At 34.8% G+C, this 19,769-nt stretch overlaps 1 protein-coding gene across 7 annotated transcripts in view; it reads right to left on the bottom strand.

Annotated features, from left to right (window-relative positions):
• Window positions 1–19,769, bottom strand: part of R3hdm1 (R3H domain containing 1) — a 160,024-nt gene that overhangs the window by 74,981 nt on the left and 65,274 nt on the right. For 4 of the 7 annotated variants that reach the window (XM_013030821.1, XM_013030822.1, XM_013030825.1 and 1 more), the window contains exons 4-10: window positions 18,435–18,524; window positions 13,165–13,279; window positions 12,004–12,082; window positions 7,782–7,841; window positions 7,244–7,384; window positions 2,463–2,571; window positions 2,283–2,378 (exon numbers count right to left, since the gene is read on the bottom strand). In XM_013030821.1, coding sequence (XP_012886275.1) covers window positions 2,283–2,378; window positions 2,463–2,571; window positions 7,244–7,384; window positions 7,782–7,841; window positions 12,004–12,082; window positions 13,165–13,279; window positions 18,435–18,524 — 690 coding nt within the window. The remainder of the gene's footprint in view (window positions 1–2,282; window positions 2,379–2,462; window positions 2,572–7,243; window positions 7,385–7,781; window positions 7,842–12,003; window positions 12,083–13,164; window positions 13,280–18,434; window positions 18,525–19,769) is intronic. The other 3 variants (XM_013030827.1, XM_013030823.1, XM_013030824.1) reach the window with 2 other exon arrangements.

Here is a 19,769-nt window from a genome sequence, read left to right as displayed (position 1 = left end):
TTCAGCTCAAGGCTAGCGCTCTACCACTTGAGCCACAACTCCACTTCCTGCTTTTTTTTTCCTGCTTATGTGGTGCTGAGGAATCGAACCCAGAGCCTCATGCATGCAAGGCAAGCGCTCTACCACTGAGCCACCTTCCCAGCCCCTCTTTTCCTTTCCTTTTTTTTTTTTTGGTCAGTTGTGGGGCTTGAACTCTAGGCTTGAACGTTGTCCCTGTGCTCAAGGTTCAGCTCAAGGTGAGTGCTCTACCACTTGAGCCACAGCACCACTTTTGGTTTTCTAACGGTTCAGTGGAATTAAGAGTCTCACAGACTTTCCTGCCAGTGCTGGCTTTGAATCGTGACCCTCAGATCTCAGCCTCCTGAGTAGCTAGGATTACAGGAGTGAGCCACCAGCCCTGGTCCGTCCTTCCTTCCCTCCCTCCTTCCTTCCTTCCTTTCTTCTATTGAAACTTTCTTTTCTTACTTCTGATACCAGCCAAGCTATAATCTGGCTATTCAAAATCATTTCATTTTTCACATGGAAGTTCTCTTTTACCTCTAGCCTTTTGTATTTACTAATCCTCTACTTTAAACTCATTGTGTAGGGAAGTTCACTCATCCATCCTTCCCTGATTCTGGTTTATGTTGCTTCTCTACTGTGTCCTCTAGAACACTTTTTCTTTCTTTTCTTTTTTTTTTGTTGGTCATGGGGCTTGAACTCTGGGTGTAGGCCCTGTCCCTCAGCTCTTCAGCTCAAGGCTAGCACTCTACCACTTGAGCCACAATGCCACTTCCAGTTTTCAGGTGGTTAATAGGAGGTAAGAATCTCATGGACTTTCCTGCCTAGGCTGGCTTTGAACCACAATCCTCAGATCTCAGCCTCCTGAATAGCTAGGATTACAGGCATGAGCCACCAGCATCTGGCTTCTAGTACACTTTCATGTCTCTCTACAAACCACATACCATATTGCAATTATTTGATTACTTATCAAGTATAGAGACATTATCTACCTTAAAAACTAGTGACAAAAATTCATATTTAGGGTAGGCTATGAGTTCAGCAAATTTAGAATGAAATCCCAACTGCCATTTTTAGGTGTGTGTTCAAACTCTGGCTGTTTTGCTTAGTCTCACAAGTATGTTCTTCTGTGCCTAGCATAGCACTTAACTGTAAGAATTCAATACAACTTGTGAAATGCTGTAAATTTTTTTTTTTTTTTTTTGTCAGTTGTAGGGCTTGAACTCAGGGCCTGGGCACTGTACCTGAGCTTTTTTGTGCAAGCTTAGCACACTACCACTTTGAGCCACAGTGCCATTTCTTGTTTTATGGTGATAAGTCTCATGGACTTTTTTTGCCTGGGCTGGCTTTGAACTGTGATCCTCAGATTCTCAGCCTCTCAGGTGTGAGCAACGGGAGGCCAGTGCTGATATCATTCCCAGAAAATCCTATAAACTCTTAACTGATTTTCTAAAATTTATGTTTAATCTTTGTTGTTTTATTTATTTTTTGGGTCCGGTCGTGGGGCCTGAACTCTGGGCCTGGGCGCTGTCCCTCAGCTCTTCAGTTCAAGGCTAGTGCTCTACCACTTGAGCCACAGCGCCACTTCCGGCTTTTTTCATTTTACTTATGTAATGCTGAGGAATCGAACCCAGGGCCTCAGGCATGCAAGGCAAGTGCTCTACCACTGAGCCATCTTCCTAGCCCCAATCTTTGTTGTTTTAGCACAGGAAATATTTCTACCTGTCATGGTAGTAATGCATTATATACACTCATATATCCTTAAAAAGTACTGCAAAGAACAAGTGCTTTAATGAATTGATTCTCTTTTGTTTGGCAAATACATACAAATAATTAGTCATTTAGAAACTGCTCTCATATAATCACTTATAAAATATAAAATGATTATTAACAAGCAGAATTTAGGTTCTTTAGAGAGTTACCAATGTCTCAAAAACCTCAAGCTGTCAGAAACCTTGAAAGAAATTATACAAATATATCCTCAGTCCACTATTCTTTCAATAACTCCTGCAGTCCATCTGCATCCAACTTTTGTAAAATTCATACTATTGTTGGAAAGTAGTATTCTATAAAAATTCTATAAAATTATGAATTTTTTCCTTATGTATTCTAAAACAATTATTTTCATAATCAAGACTTCTCAATATTTCTAAAAGGTGACCTCATATGTAACAAATGTGGTTAAAAATCAATGTGATTAATTGATTAGAGTAGGAGTGAGATCCTACAATGCAACTCCAGTGTATTCTAATATGAAGTCCTAAATATAAGTCAGCACATACATCTTGGGAAAATATTCGATCTCTAGCTCTCTGGTATTCTTCTTCTCTTTCTTCTATAGATTTGCTTCTTCTGTCATCTTTCAAACGTATTCTCATCTAAAGAAAAGAAAATAGTTCTTGGGAAAATGAGCTATTAGTGCAAGCCTTAATTATAAAAACATCCTATTTCTTCTGTATTACCTGGTTATCATCCTTGTCAAAGCTAGAGTTATCTCTCTTAAGGATATATCGTTTCTGAAAGTCTTCACCTCTATCATCCTTAATATGTTCATTAAATTTCTGATCAGGTCTACAAGAACAAAACAAAGGAAAAAATAGTGTATAATGTTAACATTTTAGAAAAGTGAAAAAAAGTGATAAAAGTACCACTTGTTAGTAACATTAAGAGATACTTATGGTATCTCCTTTCAAGCTGGCAATAATCTCATAAGAAAAAAAAAACTATTCCACATTATGACTGAGGCTATATACAATCAGCTCCAGAGTAAGACTGCTTGGATTCAAATATTCACCATGAATGGCTTTAGGACTTCCATAAAGGTACTTAACCTTTGTACTCCTTAGTATTCTCATCAGTCAAATGGCAATAATACTGTACCCATCTAATAGGGTTGCTCTCAAGATGAATTACCACAGATATAACACAGATATTACCACAGATATAACATTTAAACAGTCAGTTGAAGCTTTCTAAGAACTGAAATAACTGAAGTTCAAATGATTTAAGTAACTACATGAAGATAAAAAAAAACTGAAGTAGTACAAGAGTTTATCATATATATATATATATATATATATATATCATATATATATGGCCTCACACTTGAACTCAAACCTTCACACTTGAAAGACTGGTGTCCTACCACATGAGCGACATCTCCAGTCCTGCATTTTGCTGATTACTTTGGAGATGGAATTAAAAACTTTTCTGCCTGGGCTGGCCTAAACTCATGAACCTATAGGTCTGTGCTAAGTACCTAGGATTACAGGGAAGAGCCACTGGTGTCCAGCTACCAAAATTATTTAATTATAGGGCATAGCTATGCTTTACATTAAATGAGATGGATTAAAAAAGTTATGTTTTAGAGGTTAATATTGTAACCAAATAATTATGAAAACAATGTACTTTATAACATATTTATCTTTTTAGAATAGAAATTCTGCAAGACACATGGTTATAAGCCCATGGAAAATTAAATAAAAATTTACCTCCTAAAACATATTCCCAGCTGCAACAGGAAATTTCAACCAATACTCTGTGTCTTAATATCACTGTATTATAAAATCAGAATTATTTTGAAATAAGATATATAAATTACATTAAACAGGTATAAGAACACAGGAGAAGAACACAATGTCTATGTGCATCTGATCATGTAAAGTAATATTTATCAAAATGAACTCCAGGAAATAGAAACAGGAGATTTTTATCTTTGTTGTTGTTTTGTTTTCTTTTTGTCTTGTTTGTTCATTTATCTGTCTTTGGGAGGGTTTGGGGAGGGTACAGAAATGGAGGGACAAAATGTGAACAAATGCAGTGGTATTCTGTAGACAGTATTGAAAATGAGCTACACAACTTGTGGGTAGGGACAGAGGGAAGAAGGAACAGAGTGAGGGAAAAGGTGACACTGTCCAGAAAGAAATGTACTCTTTATCTTACTTATAACTGCAATTCCTCTGTACATAACCTTTATAATAAATTTTTTTTAAAAAAAGTTCTAAAGAAAATCAAATTGAATGCCAAAGTAGTCTTTTTTCATCTAGTTCAATATACATTTATATGTATGCACATCATATGGAATACTCTAAATTTCTAATCATAACCCAAGTAATAAAATTCCCTTGTATAACTAATTGATGCTAATGAGAAATTGGAAAAAGAGAAACCAGAGTGGTAACATTTTCAGCAAATTAAAATCAGATTATTTCACTATATATTGGATCAAAGTATCCCTGTGAAATACAGGTTTTTATCTAATGAAATTTTAATGAAGTGCTGTAACAGACTCTTGAAAATTATGCAAAAGGTTTAAAAATAATAAATACCTAAGTGAGTTTAAGAAATCTATTTAAAATAATGAATGAAGAAAGACAGCAGATACCCCCAAGAAGTTATATATAAAAGTAAAGGATTCCTCAGCACCAAATAAGCATAAATGGCCAGAAGTGGCACTGTTGCTTAAGTGGTAGGGTCAGCCCCCACAACCGACAAAGAAAAAAAAAAGTAAAGGAGAAAGCTAAATGACTTCATGACAAAAACAAAGAGAAGAGTGATTTCTTTGGGGGCTTGGAAGATTATTTGTTTAGTTCTGACCATAGTACTATGTTATTTTGTTACAAAATTTGTTCACTTATCTATATCATCTACTTTTTACATACCTGTGCAAAGTCACTTTTTCTCTCTCTCTCTCTATGTGTGGTGTATGGTGTGTGTGTGTGTGTGTGTGCGCGCGCGCGCGCGTGTGCGTGCGTGCGCGTGTGTGTGTGTGTGTGTGTGTGTGTAGGTGACTTGAATTCAGAAACTCCCTTTCTCACTTGGCTTTTTCAATCACAGTTGGTCCTCTACCATTTGACCTATATCTTCAATTCCAAGTCATATTTTCTTATCCAAAAAGTTTGTCCTTGACTGAGAAATTGTTATTCCAAAATACACTCTAGGATTTAACTATGGGCCTGGCAACTCTCCTAAGACCAGCTGGATTTCCACATAAATGGTACTAGCAGGCACCTCAGCTAATCTTAAGACAGCCTTCCCTCTTTTTATTTTTTAACATTGGTGCCTGAATCTACTGCCCTGTGATCACCAACTTATGGCTCCATTGAGACACCCCAACAACTGGGTTGTTGACATCCACAACACCACTGTTTCAAGGAGGGAATGGGTAATTTCCCTATGAGGAAAAGGTGTTTTTATTCAATGTGGAGCAGATCTCTATGTTTTTCAGATTTACAAACATCCTCATATTTCAGAAGATGATTAAAAAAAATACAGTGTAATTTCAATGATTTGAAATGCTTACTTATAATTAATCTTCACTATTTCAAGTATATCTTATTTTATCTTAACCAAATTTTGGATTAACTTCATAAAGATATTCCTAAAGATTTCTACCATCAGATACAGATTTCAAAAAACTGAGGTTATACTGTATTGAAAACCTTAGAGAGTCATTAGTCTAAATGTTAGTGAAAATGTCTGTGAATATACCTGTGCTTGGGTATCTAACAGCTCAGAATAGTTGAAAGGTATTGATTAAATGAATTACAATTCTATTCATTTTTAGTTCACCTTACATATATATATATATTTGTTGTTGTTGTTGTTGGTCACAGGGCTTGAACTCTGGGCCTGGGCGCTGTTTCTGCATTCTTCAGCTCAAGGTGAGCACTCTATAGCTTGAGCCACAGCACCACTTCTGGTTTTCTAGTGGTTTATTGGAGATATGAGTCTCACGGACTTTTCTACCCGGCTGGCTTTGAACTGTGATCCTCAGATCTCAGCCTCTTCTGTAGCTAGGATTACAGGCGTGAGCCACCGGCGCCCGGCATCATCTTATTTCTTAATGGTTAATATCCTACTTTAGCTACTATATAACTAATCAATAAGATATTTATAAAAGATTAAAGACAGGCAGATATCTAAAACATTACATAAAATTAACATTTTCATGCCCTTTACTGTTACAATAAAATGGATATACAAAAAACTTTGACAGGCAGAACAACATGGAAGAATAAATAAATTCAGCTCAACTTAACTAGTAATACACAAACCAGAAGAAGATATAGCAATATGGATGGTATTATCTTAATAATACTCTTGTTTTTCTTAAGATTTGTGGGAGAACAGAATAAATATAGGGTTTCTAAAAATTGTAGGTTAATTAAATTTGAGATTATCAACAAATTGATCTTTTTTAAAAAACAAATTTACCTGCAGCTGGCCACTGATATCTGAACGACATTAATTAAAATTATCCAGGGTGGAGAGTGTAGTTGTGGAGGTGGGAGGGAAGGGATGGTAGGGAAAAAACAAAGGAGGAGGCAACAATGCTCGAAAGGAAATGTACTTATTACCTTGCTCATGTAACTGTAACCACTTTGTACTGTGTTTTTAAAATAAAAAAGGTACAAAAAATACAACTATCTATAACAGAGACGGTGAATACCGATGAACATGATGGAAGCACTCTTATATGCATGTGGGAAAGAGACCAGAACAATGAAGCCTGCTGAAACTGAAACAGGGAAAGGGCATGATAGATGGGGTGTGATTAGAGTGAATTTTATGTATGTACTAAAATGTCATAACACCCCTTATAAAATTAATACATTCTAGTAAAAAAAATCTTTACCTGGACATTGGTAGCTCATGCCTGTAATCCTAGCTATTTAAGAAGCTGAGATAAGAGGACAGTGGTTTAAAGCCAGCCTGGGCAGGAAAGTCTGTGAGACTCTTATTTCCGAAAAGCTGGAAATGGGACTGTGACTCAACATAGTAGAGTGCTAGCCTTGAGCATGAAAGCTCAAGGAGAGCAGCCCAGGCTCTAAGTTCAAAGCTAGAGCTGACACACGTGCATGCACGCGAGCACACACACACAAACACAGAGACATGCAGACACATGCATGTGCACATACACACAAATCTTCAAAAAAAATCCATTGAGATCAGCTGAAACAACAAACATGGTTATACAACATGTACCAGTTTTTTCCTTTAAACAGTTCTCATTTATCCTTTTTAAAAATCTTTGTCCTAGAACTCCTAGCTCATTCATCTTCCTTATTTGAGTATAGGTTGGTAAATCTTGCTCCCAGTGAGGTAAATGTATTGGCCCTATTAGGGAAGTTTATAATGAAGCTTAATTAAAACTGGTAAAACACATTAAAAACCTCAGATGAAAGGTGCTGTAGGAAAGAACACACACACACACACACACACCATTTAACTTGATACTTACATTCTTGTATTGCTTGTTTTGTTTACTATGACGGACTTTCCACTCTGATCAACATTGTGGTCTAATCCAAAGTAAGCGGCTACTCTATGTAATAACATCCTATGGTAAGATGTCATTGGGGGAAATTTTTTACGTGGAGACCTAGAAGTAGAAGAAAAACAAATTTAGTAAGTCAAAGAGAATTATGCCGGCAATTCCATCTATTTTTATTTATTCATTTATTTTTTGTCAGTCATGAGGCTTGAACTCAGGGCCTGGGCACTGTCCCTGAGCCTCTTTGTGCTCAAAGTGAGTAATCTACAACTTTGAGCCACAGCGTCACTTCTAATTTTCTGGTGTTAATTGGAGATAAGAGTCTCATGAAAGAAGTGTACAGTGGCTCAAGTGGTAGAGTGCTAGCCTTGAGCAAGGAGGCTCAGGGACAGTGCCCAGGCTAGCTTTGAATCATGATCCTCAGATCTCAGCCTCCTGAGTAGCTAGGATTTTAGGTGTGAGCCACTGAAGCCCAGTTCTTTTATTTTTAAATGTCAGGACTTACTCATTATTACCAATGAAATCTAAAATTTCTTGTTCCAATTTCAGCAGCATCATTCTGTCCCTGAAACAAAGTATGAAAACTCATATGTAAAACTTTAAAAACTAAAGTAATCCAACTATCAATTGGTTAAACACACAGCTACTTTTTGACGTAAAAACTGTATACTCAAAAGTATAACAAGCTTAATGCTAGAATATTTACAGGCTTTCAAAAAACAGCTTCAAAATGAAAATTTAATCAGTTTAATTTTTATCCTTTGAAAAATTTCTCACATACATTAATGTACAGAGAATAGGGTAATGGATCCATCAATCAACTTTAATATAAGTATACTGAATTAAATACAGCTAAAAGGTTAACAGAAAAACATTTTAGTTAAGGGCATAACTGTTATGCTCAACTCCATAGAAACAGATCTCTAAAGAATTTGTAATGCTAGTAACAACAGAAACACTACTATGGGACTCCAATGGTGGTACAGTGATGGAACTATGGGAGAGAAGTGTGAAATATATAAAACTATTTAAAAGAACTCAAACTTATTACGGTGCTATTCTGTAGTGTGTGTACGTGTGTCTGTGTCTTTGTGTGCATGTCTTTATGTGCATGCAAGTAATGGGGTTTGAACTGAGGGCTGTCTCTGAGTTTCTTTTTTCCTTTTTTTTTTTTTTTACCCCCCTCAAGTTTACACTCTACTGCTTGAGCCACAGCTCTGTTCTGGAGTTTTAGAGATGAGATTCTCACAGATTTCTGCCCAGGGTGGCTTTGAACAGTCATCTTCAGACCTTAGCCTCCTGAGTAACTAAGATTACAAGTGTGGGCCATCAATACCTTGCTGCTATTATGTGCTATTGTGAAGTTTTGAGAAAAATTTCTCTAAAACCCAACTAAACCAGACATCCCAAATACAAAGCAGCACTCTAAAGAGTATTTTGCATGTGCTTTTTAGGGTCCTATTTAGTATAATTGCTGCTATTACGTGCTATTGTGAAGTTTTGAGAAAAATGTCTCTAAAATCCAACTAAACCAGACATCCAAAATACAAAACAGCACTCTAAAGAGTATTTTACATGTGCCTCTTAGGCCCTATTTAATATAATTAGGGTATATCAAGTTAATGAGACTACTCTGCAAAAATCGTCCTTGTACACACCATGGACATGGCTCTGGAGTTCTGTGCTCTTGAAAATTTCATGTGCAAAGAACCTTAAAGTAAAATAGATCAAGAAAATGAGGCCAAGCCAGGCATGGGTGGCTAATGTCATTAATCCTGGCTACTCAGAAGGCTCAGTTCTGAAGATTGTGATTCAAAGGAAGCCCAGGAAGCAAAGTCTGTGAGACTCTCAATTCCAATTAACCACCAAAATGCTGTGGAGCTGTAGAGCACCTCAAACAGGGATAGCACCCTGGACCTGTGATTCAAGCCCCAAGACTGGTATGTGTATTAGCCCCACTCTTCCCTCCAAGGCACATGTGCCAAAAAAGTAATGATTCTCTAGTCCAATCTTCTTGTATTATGTAGAGGAGTTACTAGTTCTTCCTGCTAAGATCATCTGATAGGCTATGACTCAATTTTGAGTTTGATCTTCTGAGTATACTGCAAAAGAGGTTTCATAAAATGGAGAAACACCTTTCAACCCATGTACTTATTCAATACAGATTTAATTAAACATTTTTTATGAGTATAAAAATTTAAAAAGGGGTTGAGAAGGTGGCTCTGTGGCACAGTGCTTGTCTTGCATGCATGAGGCCCTGGGTTCGATTCCTCAGCAACACATAAGCAGAAAAAGCCAGAAGTGGTACTGTGGCTCAAGTGATCGAGTGCTAGCCTTGAGCTGAAGAGCTGAGGGACCGCGCCCAGGCCCAGAGTTCAGGCCCATGACTGACAAAAAAAAAAAAAAAAAAAATTGGGCAGATAATTAAAAAGACCTATATAGTTATAAAGAAAAGCAGAATTGTGCAATAGAAAACTATTTTGGAATGCATAAGTCCAGCAGACTTAGAGGAAACAATACTGTACCTGTCCAAGATTCTATCTTATTCTACCTTAAATTAGCAATATATTTGCTAGCTTCCCAATCATCCCCAATCCACTGAGATGTTAGAAATAATACCTTTCTTGAAATAAAGTGACTTTTGTAGCCAACAGCCTTCTAATTTCCCAACCTTATATATTGTTTTTGGTACTTGTATTAGTCTTCCTGTTACTTGACTCTTTGTGAAATGTTCACTTTTGGTTGACCTCTATATTGACAGTCTCATAATCTGCTATCTTCAGGGCTAAATCCTTTTCATCTACTTTTTCTTTTTCTTTTTTTGGTCCGGTTGTGGGGCCTGAACTCTGGGCCTGGGCGCTGTCGCTCAGCTCTTCAGCTCAAGGCTAGCACTCTACCACTTGAGCCTTAATGCCACTTCCGGATTTTTTTTCTTTTTGCTTATGTGGTGCTGAGGAATCGAACCCAGGGCCTTATGCATGCAAGGCAAGTACTCTACCACTGAGCCACCTTCCCAGCCCTTCATCTACTTTTTCAATTTGTATGATTTGGAGAATTTTGACCATTTCACATACTCTCGTTGGGCAATTCCATAGAAAACAAATTTGATCTTTATCCATGACTCTTGACTATAAATCAAGCCTAAATCATTCACTTGAAAACCAGAGCCATTTAAATGTCCATCTTCTTCTTCTATAGTGGGTACTTGAAACTAAAGTTACAGACTATTATAATCTACTCATTCTTGTCCCTTATTTTTAGTTATTGGACTGTTAAGACTACCCAGAAACCTAAAGGCTACTCTTATCACCCTTCAATATACAAATAACCATCAAGATGGACCATATTATTTCCTAAGCATCTTTCAAGTGTATTTTCTTCTCTTGTATTCTTTATGGTCTCCTAACTACTCTTCAAGGGTTCTATGTCAAGAATCTTTTTTAAATTCCCAAGTAATCTTTCTTTTCTTTACCAGGACTTTTTTTTTATTAGCAAATATTAGTTGTAATATTTCCACAATACCCCAAACAAATTCATCCCTTCTATTTCTTCACCTCTTATCCTCTTCTTCCTTTTAGAAATAATTTCAACAGGTTTACATTGTCCTACTTTCATACATGCATATAAAATAGTAGACAATATTGGCTCTTTCCCCTTCTGCTGGTTTTAGTTTACTGGGATTCTAACTAATCTTTCTTTGAAAAGTAAATCTCATTATGACATTATTATGTTTAAAATCCTGAAATTACTCAGCATGTCAAACTCAGTATTTTTTAATGGCACATGAGTAAGATAGTTTATGTTATTAGAGAAAGATAGGTTTTCATCATACATTGATGTCTTATAGTTCTTTTCAGCATTCTCTACTTCCCAATATCACTTTACTCTCACTGGGATAATTAGAAGTCCTTGCACATCTTATCAACTTATGGTATTAGTGTTATATCATAGGTTAAAGACAATTATAAATGGTTTGTGCTTCATACTTTGCCAACATCTTCCTCATCATTTTCTAGAATAAATTTCCACATGCCACCTGCTAGAATCAGAAGGTGTAATTTTGTTTTTCCTTGGGCATAGCATTTCTTACAAGGCTGATGTTTGAGGTCAGCCCAGGCAAAAAGTTTGTGATATCCCATTCAATGGGATCACGATGGCACTCACCTATAATCCTAACTATTTGGAAGGTATAGTTAGGAGAATTAGTCAGTAGCTGGTCCTGTGCAGAAATACCAGAAGGTATCTAAAAAATAACTAACGTATAAAAAGGGCTAGAAGTTCAGGTGGCAGAACATCTGCCAAGCAAGTATAAGGCCCTGGAGTTCAAATCTCAGTATTACAAAAAAGGGAAAAAAAAAATCTCATTATACATGAATATACTGAGGTTTTATTTTGGTTGGAATGTATTATGACAAGGTATCATTTTATTTTTTCCTTCACGATTGATGTTATATCTGAATCTCAACATAAATCCTACACACTTCTTTCTGAAAACTTGTACAGAGAAGATGCATTAATTTTATATCATAATGACATGCATAATGCAAAAGTATTTATAAATGTGCACATAGTAGACCAATATCTTAGCCCCCTAAGAAACTAAAATGTTTCTGGTATACTTCAAGTATGTACAATCTTATTCTAATATGCTATTTCAATTAAAAAAACATATATAGCAAAATTATGGTACTCTAGATCAAGGTAAGCCTTATAAATTTAATTTTTACCTGGGATTGTTTTTTAATGTATTTACTAAAAATTCATGTAGATCTATGCCAGTTGAATCAGTGTATTCTTGACTGGAATCTAAAAAACAACAACACAAAAACCCAGTATAAAGTTGGTTGAAAACCAATCCCTTTTCCTTTTTATTACGATGTATGTCTTAGATAAAATGCCACACCCCACAATGAAAAAGAAAATTGACAAAGTAGCAAAAGGGAATTCATTTTGAACTCATTAGACCATAATTTTTCTTCTCGCATATAATGTTCATGAACTAGGTTTAAATAACTCCACATCTGTACATTCTTCAAATGTTAATGTCTCCCAATGTCAGATTAATTTATTCTGAATAATTTAAAGATCCTTTCACAGACATACCAAACTTTCATGTTTAAAAACTGCCTCCTTATGTGAAAAAAAATCATTCTCATGACTTAGATAAGTATTTCTATTTGTAGAAAATTAAAACAGCTTAGTAAACTTAAAAGCATATAAACAGAGGAAGTGATTGAGGCAGATAGAAATGTTAGTTCAGAAACAATGTACTTATTTAATTAAGATTCTATCAGGTTTAATACCAAAGGTTTTCATTCAAAACTGCGTTTGAAAACTCTTATCTTTTCTCTTTAAATGCCGTTTATAACACTGGCCAACAACTTTATTAAGGTTCTAAACTTAATAAAACATTTTTATCGTTTTGTGAGGATAAATGATGGCAAGATCTTTAACTTTTTTTTAAGACATAAACATTCTGGGAATTTTTGTTTTGTTTTGTTTGGTTACCGGTTCTGGGGCTTGAATTCAGAGCCTGGTGCAGTTCCTGAGTTTTTTTTTTTTGCTCATGGCTAAGAGGGTTTTCTATTTGAGCTATAACTCCACTTTTGGCTTTTTTTTCAGTAGTTTAGTGGAGATGAATCTCACTGGGCTGCTTCAAACTGTAATCCTTAGATCTCAGCCTCCTGAGTAGCTAGGACTGTAAGCATGAACCACTGGCGCCCCACACATTCTGGTTTTTTAATATAAAAGACAGGTCAGTAAGTAATAACCTTAGTTATTTTGATATTGTAATTTTTGTTTGAAACATCTCACTAATGCATGTTATACCATAAGAATGAATATTGAGAGTAAAACTAAAATTCTGTTTAAAAAAATAAATTGCAAACCTCTTGATAACATTTTTCTGGGTAACTTATCACTGGCTTTTTCTTTATCTGCTTCATCTCTTGAGGGCTTCTCCTCTTTTTCAAATGATTGTGTTAACTGGATCTGAATTTTTTCCTGTTGGAAGGTAATATCAGTTATTCAATGAAAAAGATAAAGCAATTCATTTAATATCACATGTAGATTTTCTCAATGACACAAAATGTATGGAGGAAAAGGGAAGATTTTTATTTTACAAAACTAGATTCCCAAAAGTAGAAAAAAACACTGAATAATATAATTTTAATGTGATATTTTCATCTATCAGTTGAAACATTCTCTCAAAATTATTTAAAAAAAACAAAACAAAAATGATTCCAATTGGTTTAAGTTTAATTATAAAACCCTTGAAGGGTGTGAGAACTGAGGTGCTCTTGTTTTTTCATGGTGCTGCTAAGTAAAAGCATGATAGTTATTGTCAACCAGTAGGAATACATGAATATCAAGTCAATGTTTAATCAAATTTAGTTTTCAAAGATCCAATGTAAGCACACATTCGGATATGATTTGATAGGGATATGCTTTGATTCTCCATTTGAAATTTATGTATAACTATCATTATTTAAAAATAATTACATATGTAAAAACACTTATATATAAATTATCTGTGATCAATTTTATATATATCCAACAATTCACTTCAGAAAGATTTAAAATAAAATTGTACTCCTCCAGATAGGTAATGCTTAATTGTAATCACATCTTATAAGAATAAAATGGAGAAATGATTTTACATTTTATTTTAAAAATAATGTAATTACAAGTAATTACTGTCATTAGTGGAAATACAGACCCAAAGAGATTAATGTAAAATAATAAACAGAACCTGAAAAGGTAAAAATCATGTTAATGTCTGTTTATTCAGACAAAATTACAAAGAAAGCTGAAATAAATTTCAGGATAAAAGTATAGCTTATTTTAAGAATTACATATATATATATATATATATATATACACACACGTACTTGTGTATATATATATAAAATATATAAAACTTAGTGATGAAAAATGTAGCAATTCTGTATGGTAGTGATACAGGCAGTAAGTATCATAAGGGATATATATTCCAGGACTCTCAAACTTGTAGCTAGCAAATTTTCTGTTATACTACTTTCTCTTGACCCCTACATAATTTCTTTTCAAAGCAATCTTTAGCAGAATTTTAAATAAACTTTTAATCCAGTAGAATTTCTGTTATTTCATCTCTCCTAAAGTTTTTCTTCTCAATTTATCTCAGTTCTAAATTATACTTAAATTATACACAGCAAATGCTAGGTTCTGACAATTTTTTTACCTAGAGGATGGACATTTGTTTTATGCTTTCTCTGCTTTATCAATTACCAGTGCTTCTTATTTCTTACTCATTCATTTTTTAAGGATTTTTCTTCCTTGTTTCCATAATTTTAAAAGATGCTTGGAAAATAAATGCTAGAAACACTTTTTAGAAGTAGAATATTTCATCTTGCTCTGACTTGAAGCTTTCTTTTTTGTTACTCAGAAAGATACCTAATAGCAGTTTGGGAGAAAAATATCCCGTATTACTTCCCCTTAATACCCTCATTTAAAGGAATCGCCAATGAATAGAATCTCTCATTTCCAAGTACTCACCTCAAATCCATTTAATTATAGACACTAAATTACTTTATTAAGATGAACTATAGGAAAATCTTGGGCCTTTTCTACAATCGGGCTATTTTCAGTAGTAAATAAACAAGACTTTCTAAATGCTAAACTATTTGTATGTAAATCTTTTTTAATACTGAGTTTTCTTCCATATTAATTCCCCCAAAACACACTCAGAATTAAGCAACTTAGTTGAAAAGTACCTCTATAATCAAGGATTACATGATAGTATATGTCATTTATATTCAATTTCGATTCCTGTATAACTTAGTTAATTCACGGCATGAAAAAAAAATATGTTAATAGAAGTACCTTTTTTCTAGACAGGTATCACTAAAAGGAAAAAAAAACACATAAAACTGCATCTGAGAAACCAATGTATTAAGTGGAATAATTAAATTCTGACATAATCATTCATTAAGAATAATGAAACTATTTTTGAAGTGCAAACACAAATTATCTGTGATCATGTATATATTAACATACAGCATATATCCCTTATACTACATTTTTCCTCGGATGAGTTTTCACTAGCTTGATTTATGTTGATTTCTTCTCCAACAGTTCCACTTAAGGTAAAATATACTGAAAAGAAAAAGATCACGATACAGTTTTTCTAAAAAGGCACACACATTTTCTGTATTAACCAATGCTTATTTCCTCATCTCTCTTGATTATGTCACAAGGCTAAGATGGTATAACTATCTGATCAAAGAATGAAGAAATGATTTTTTCAAATAAAACCAAAAAACCCATCTACCACACTGAACCCCACCCCTAACCCCTTCATGTTTCAGTGATTTTTTTAAAAAGTTTTATCTTATGTTTTTGCATGGTCCCCTTTTATGTTACAATTCTCTCACCTCTCTAGTAGCTAGGATTATAGATGGACACCACCAGGTTTTTCTTGTGGTACTAGGGACTGAATTCAGAATTTTGTTGCTAAGCAGTAATGTTTTAAGCCACATCTTCATCCTCTATCTTTTTGTCTTTCCTTATTTTCCATAGGGTTTTGTGTTTGGGCTAGCCAGTACAAAGATCCTCCTAACTACTCTTCAGTATGTTACTGGGAATGAAAGAGGCATGCCACTATACCCAGTCATTGGCTGAGATGGAATACTGTGAACTTTTTGTGAGGCTAATCTTGAAGCACAATTCTGATCTTTGCTTCCTGTTTAGCAAGTATTACAGTGTGTGTGTGTTTTAATTAATTAATTAATTTATTAATTTATTTATTAGGGTCCAGTTGTGGGGCCTGAACTCTGGGCCTGGGCGCTGTCCCTCAGCTCTTCAGCTCAAGGCTAGCGCTCTACCACTTGAGCCACAGCGCCACTTCCGGCTTTTTTCTTTTTGCTTATGTGGTGCTGAGGAATCGAACCCAGGGCCTTATGCATGCAAGGCAAGCGCTCTACCACTGAGCCACCTTTTTTTTAAATTTTAAAAAAAGCTTTGCTAATATTTTTATTCAGGATGCTTTTAACCATGATCATCTCACATTTCATCTCCACTTTCTACAGACCTGGGATTATAGATTATGTACTACCATACATACATTCCTATCTCTAACTTGTTCAAAAGAACTTTTAAGAACTGCTCTTAACTGCCCCTCTCCCTGACCCCCAACAATTTGCCAGATGCTGGTGACTACTCAGGAGCTGAGATCTGAGGATCGCAGTTTGAAGCCAGTCCAAGCAGAAAAGTCCTTAAGACTCTTAGCTCCAATGAATTTCTAAAAAGTCAGAAGAACTGTGGGTCAAGTGATACAAAGACTTGAGTAAAAAAAGCTCAGGGACAGTACCCAGGCACTGAATTCAAGACCCAGGATTGCCACAAAAAAAAACCCAAACCCAAAATAAAAAAAACAGACAAATTTTCATTTTTTTCAGAGTATGTCATAACATTTTAGCTTGTAGTTTATATTTGAACGTATTCTCTAGATCACAATACTTAGTAGAAATACTTTAACTGCAATTCTGCCTCTAGCTTTTAAAAGCCTATTTTATTGCTAAAATATATCTTACCAATTAAACACATATAGCTATCTTCTATTGTAATTTTTAAATTACTAAAGAATTTTGAATTCGGGGCTGGGAATGTGGCTCAGTGGTACAGTGCTTGCCTAGCATGCATGAAGCCCCAGGTTTGATTCCTCAGTACCACATAAACAGAAAAAAGCATGAAGTGGCGCTGTGGCAAGTGGTAGAGCACAAGCCTTGAGCCAAAAAGGCTGAGAGACAGTGCCTAGGCCCTGAGTTCAAGCCCCATGACAGGCAAAAAAAAAAAAAACAAAACAAAACAAAAGAAAAAATAAAGAACTTTGAATTCTGTACTCTTGACATTTGAAAAAAAAGTTCAAGGAAAACTTTGATTTTCTTGCATCCTATTATTTTAAAAAGTATGATATACTCTAAATATGTAAGAATTATTTTATCTATAGTAAGCTTTGAAAGGAATCATCTAAGTCATTAGAAAGCATAATTTTTTTCCTTGAATTGTCAAATTCATAACTGGTATTTAAAAAAAAAGATGTATAATGTACAATGGCTTTGTCTTCTTAAAAAATTAGTCATGGGGGGCTGGGAAGGTGGATCAGTGGTAGAGTGCTTGCTTTGCAGGCCTGAGGCCCTGGGTTCAATTCCTCAGCACCACATAAGCAAAAAGAAAAAAGCCAGAAGTGGCGCTGTGGCTCAAGTTTTAGAGCGCTAGCCTTGAGCTGAAGAGCTGAGGGCCCAGGCCCAGAGTTCAGGCCCCCATGACCGGACCCTCAAAAAAAAAAAAAAATTAGTCATGGAAGTGGAGCTGTGGCTCAAAGTGGTAGAACACTAGCCTTGAGCAAAAGACCTTCGCAACAGCACCCAGGCCCTAAGTTCAAGCCCCATTATTAAAAAAAAAAGTTAAGTCATAGTTTCTTAAATAAACATGCATTGCTTTGATCCTTTAGGAACTTAATGTTGCTGTACAAAGGCATTTTAGACTGCTTACATTCTTATGAAATAGAACAAGCCACTAGAGCTCAAGTTATTACATGGGATAAAAATCATTTATGTTCATGTCCAAATTTAACATAAAACAAAATCAATAGGAAATTATCTGTCATAACATTAGAGTATAAAAAGCAAAATGGATTGTCTGCTTAACTTTCAAGCAATAATTTTATAAAAGGAGATAAGAATTAGAAGTATTAGATAGCTATTAAAGTCATATTAAATAAAAACTGGCTATATATGCATTCAGATTAAGTAAAATAATACACAAGCAGAAGTATTACAGTGAGTCAAAGTAAGTACTGCCAAATTTCTATAATTAAAAAAATAAAAGGGCAGATTTTATTGTAATTTTATCTAGAAATATTACTTTAACATTTTGTAACTTTTCAATACTAATTCATTACTCTCTTAAGGCCACATTTTCAGTTAATGGTATGATCTCAAAGTTTCTCCATAAGCATTTTCAACTTTGCATCTGTATCTTTGTTTCCAAGTATTATCAAACCAGTTTCACTTCATAAAAATGAAACACACTCAACTTTTACTTAACCATATGAAAGAACATCTCCAGTTCCACCGTATCTCCAAACAACATTTTTTGGGGGGGAGATTTTTTTTTTTACCTGGTTCTCCTGTGATATCTCTGCTGCAGGAGGTGGTGGAGATTCTTCACACACTGCAAGGCTCCGAACTAGCTTTAATTTTGAGCTTGACTAGAGAGAAGTATTTAAAATTAACACTACATTTCATACATCTAGGGCATATCTATCCAAAAGACCCATGAAGAGTGTTTGCAAATTTCCTTATAGCTTTGCCATATATAAAAATTGGATGAAATGTGCAAGTTAAATATATCATTAAACACTACTAAAGTCCTTTGTTAAGAGGAAAAACAACAGTTGGTGTCTTGAAAATTATAGCAATACTAAGAATGAGAATAATTCCAACTTCAAAACTAAAGAATGGTAAGAAAGCGATTTACTCTACAGAAATACCAAAGATAAAAAAGCAATGCATAAAAGCGACTTGGCAAGACAAAAACCCCAAATAAAACAAAACAAGCTTTTTGCTCCCCCAAAAATATGAAAAAAAAACAAACTAAACTGAATGTAGTGCCATATGAAAACAAGGATTCATCAAGCATGAAGGAAGGCCCTTGGCATGCCAGCACACCAAATATTTACTATACCTTAGACCTTTTTCCTGTCTGTCCAAATGACTGCAGTGGCCGCTGAATATACAATAAGAAAGATTTTTATTAAATTCCATACTGAGACAGAAAATTTGTTCACAGAAAAACTAGCTTTGCACAATGTATGCAAAATGAGGAAATCAGAGATGGTTCTCGAGTAAGTATTGATTCCTCCCAAAAGGACACTTGTAGAAGATTCTTTAAAATCTTCTGTGGGTTAACATTTTTTCTTTATGTCAGCAAATGGCCACAGTTTCTGTTAACTGAACTCTAAGGAACTTATAAAGTGACTAGTAATAGCAAAATAGAACACATTTATTAACTCTTTAACATCATATTTTAGCCTGTGTTCAGTGTATGGAGGAACCACACTAAACCACTCAACAATTTAAAATATCTGAGCTGAGAAATATTCCAATCTTACTAAAAGAATGCTTCAAATGCACAGGGTCAGAATACTAGCAAATATCTACCAACTAAGCCTTTTTGTCACAGTAGGAAGTATTCTACCAGTTTTAGTAATAAAATCCCATTTGCTAGTTCTGGGGTAGATCAATGAAATGGAAACAAAGGGGACAGACTTACGATAGAAATGTTTAAGCATGACTGAAAGATAATGAGTCCCATAACCAGGGAACCTAGTAAGATTGGCTCTAGTTTGTGAAATCAAGTGTCTGTGACACAAAATACTCTTCCTTCCTATTTCTATCTCATCTACTTTTCTAAATCCAGTCCCAAATAGTGTAGGGTGTATCACTTATAGTCA

The sequence above is a fragment of the Dipodomys ordii genome, unplaced genomic scaffold (genome assembly GCF_000151885.1).
Source record: "Dipodomys ordii isolate 6190 unplaced genomic scaffold, Dord_2.0 Scaffold133, whole genome shotgun sequence".
Taxonomy (NCBI): Eukaryota; Metazoa; Chordata; class Mammalia; order Rodentia; family Heteromyidae; genus Dipodomys; species Dipodomys ordii.
The sequence above is the reverse complement of the archived record's forward strand: the minus strand, read 5'-3'. Positions and strand labels throughout refer to the sequence as shown.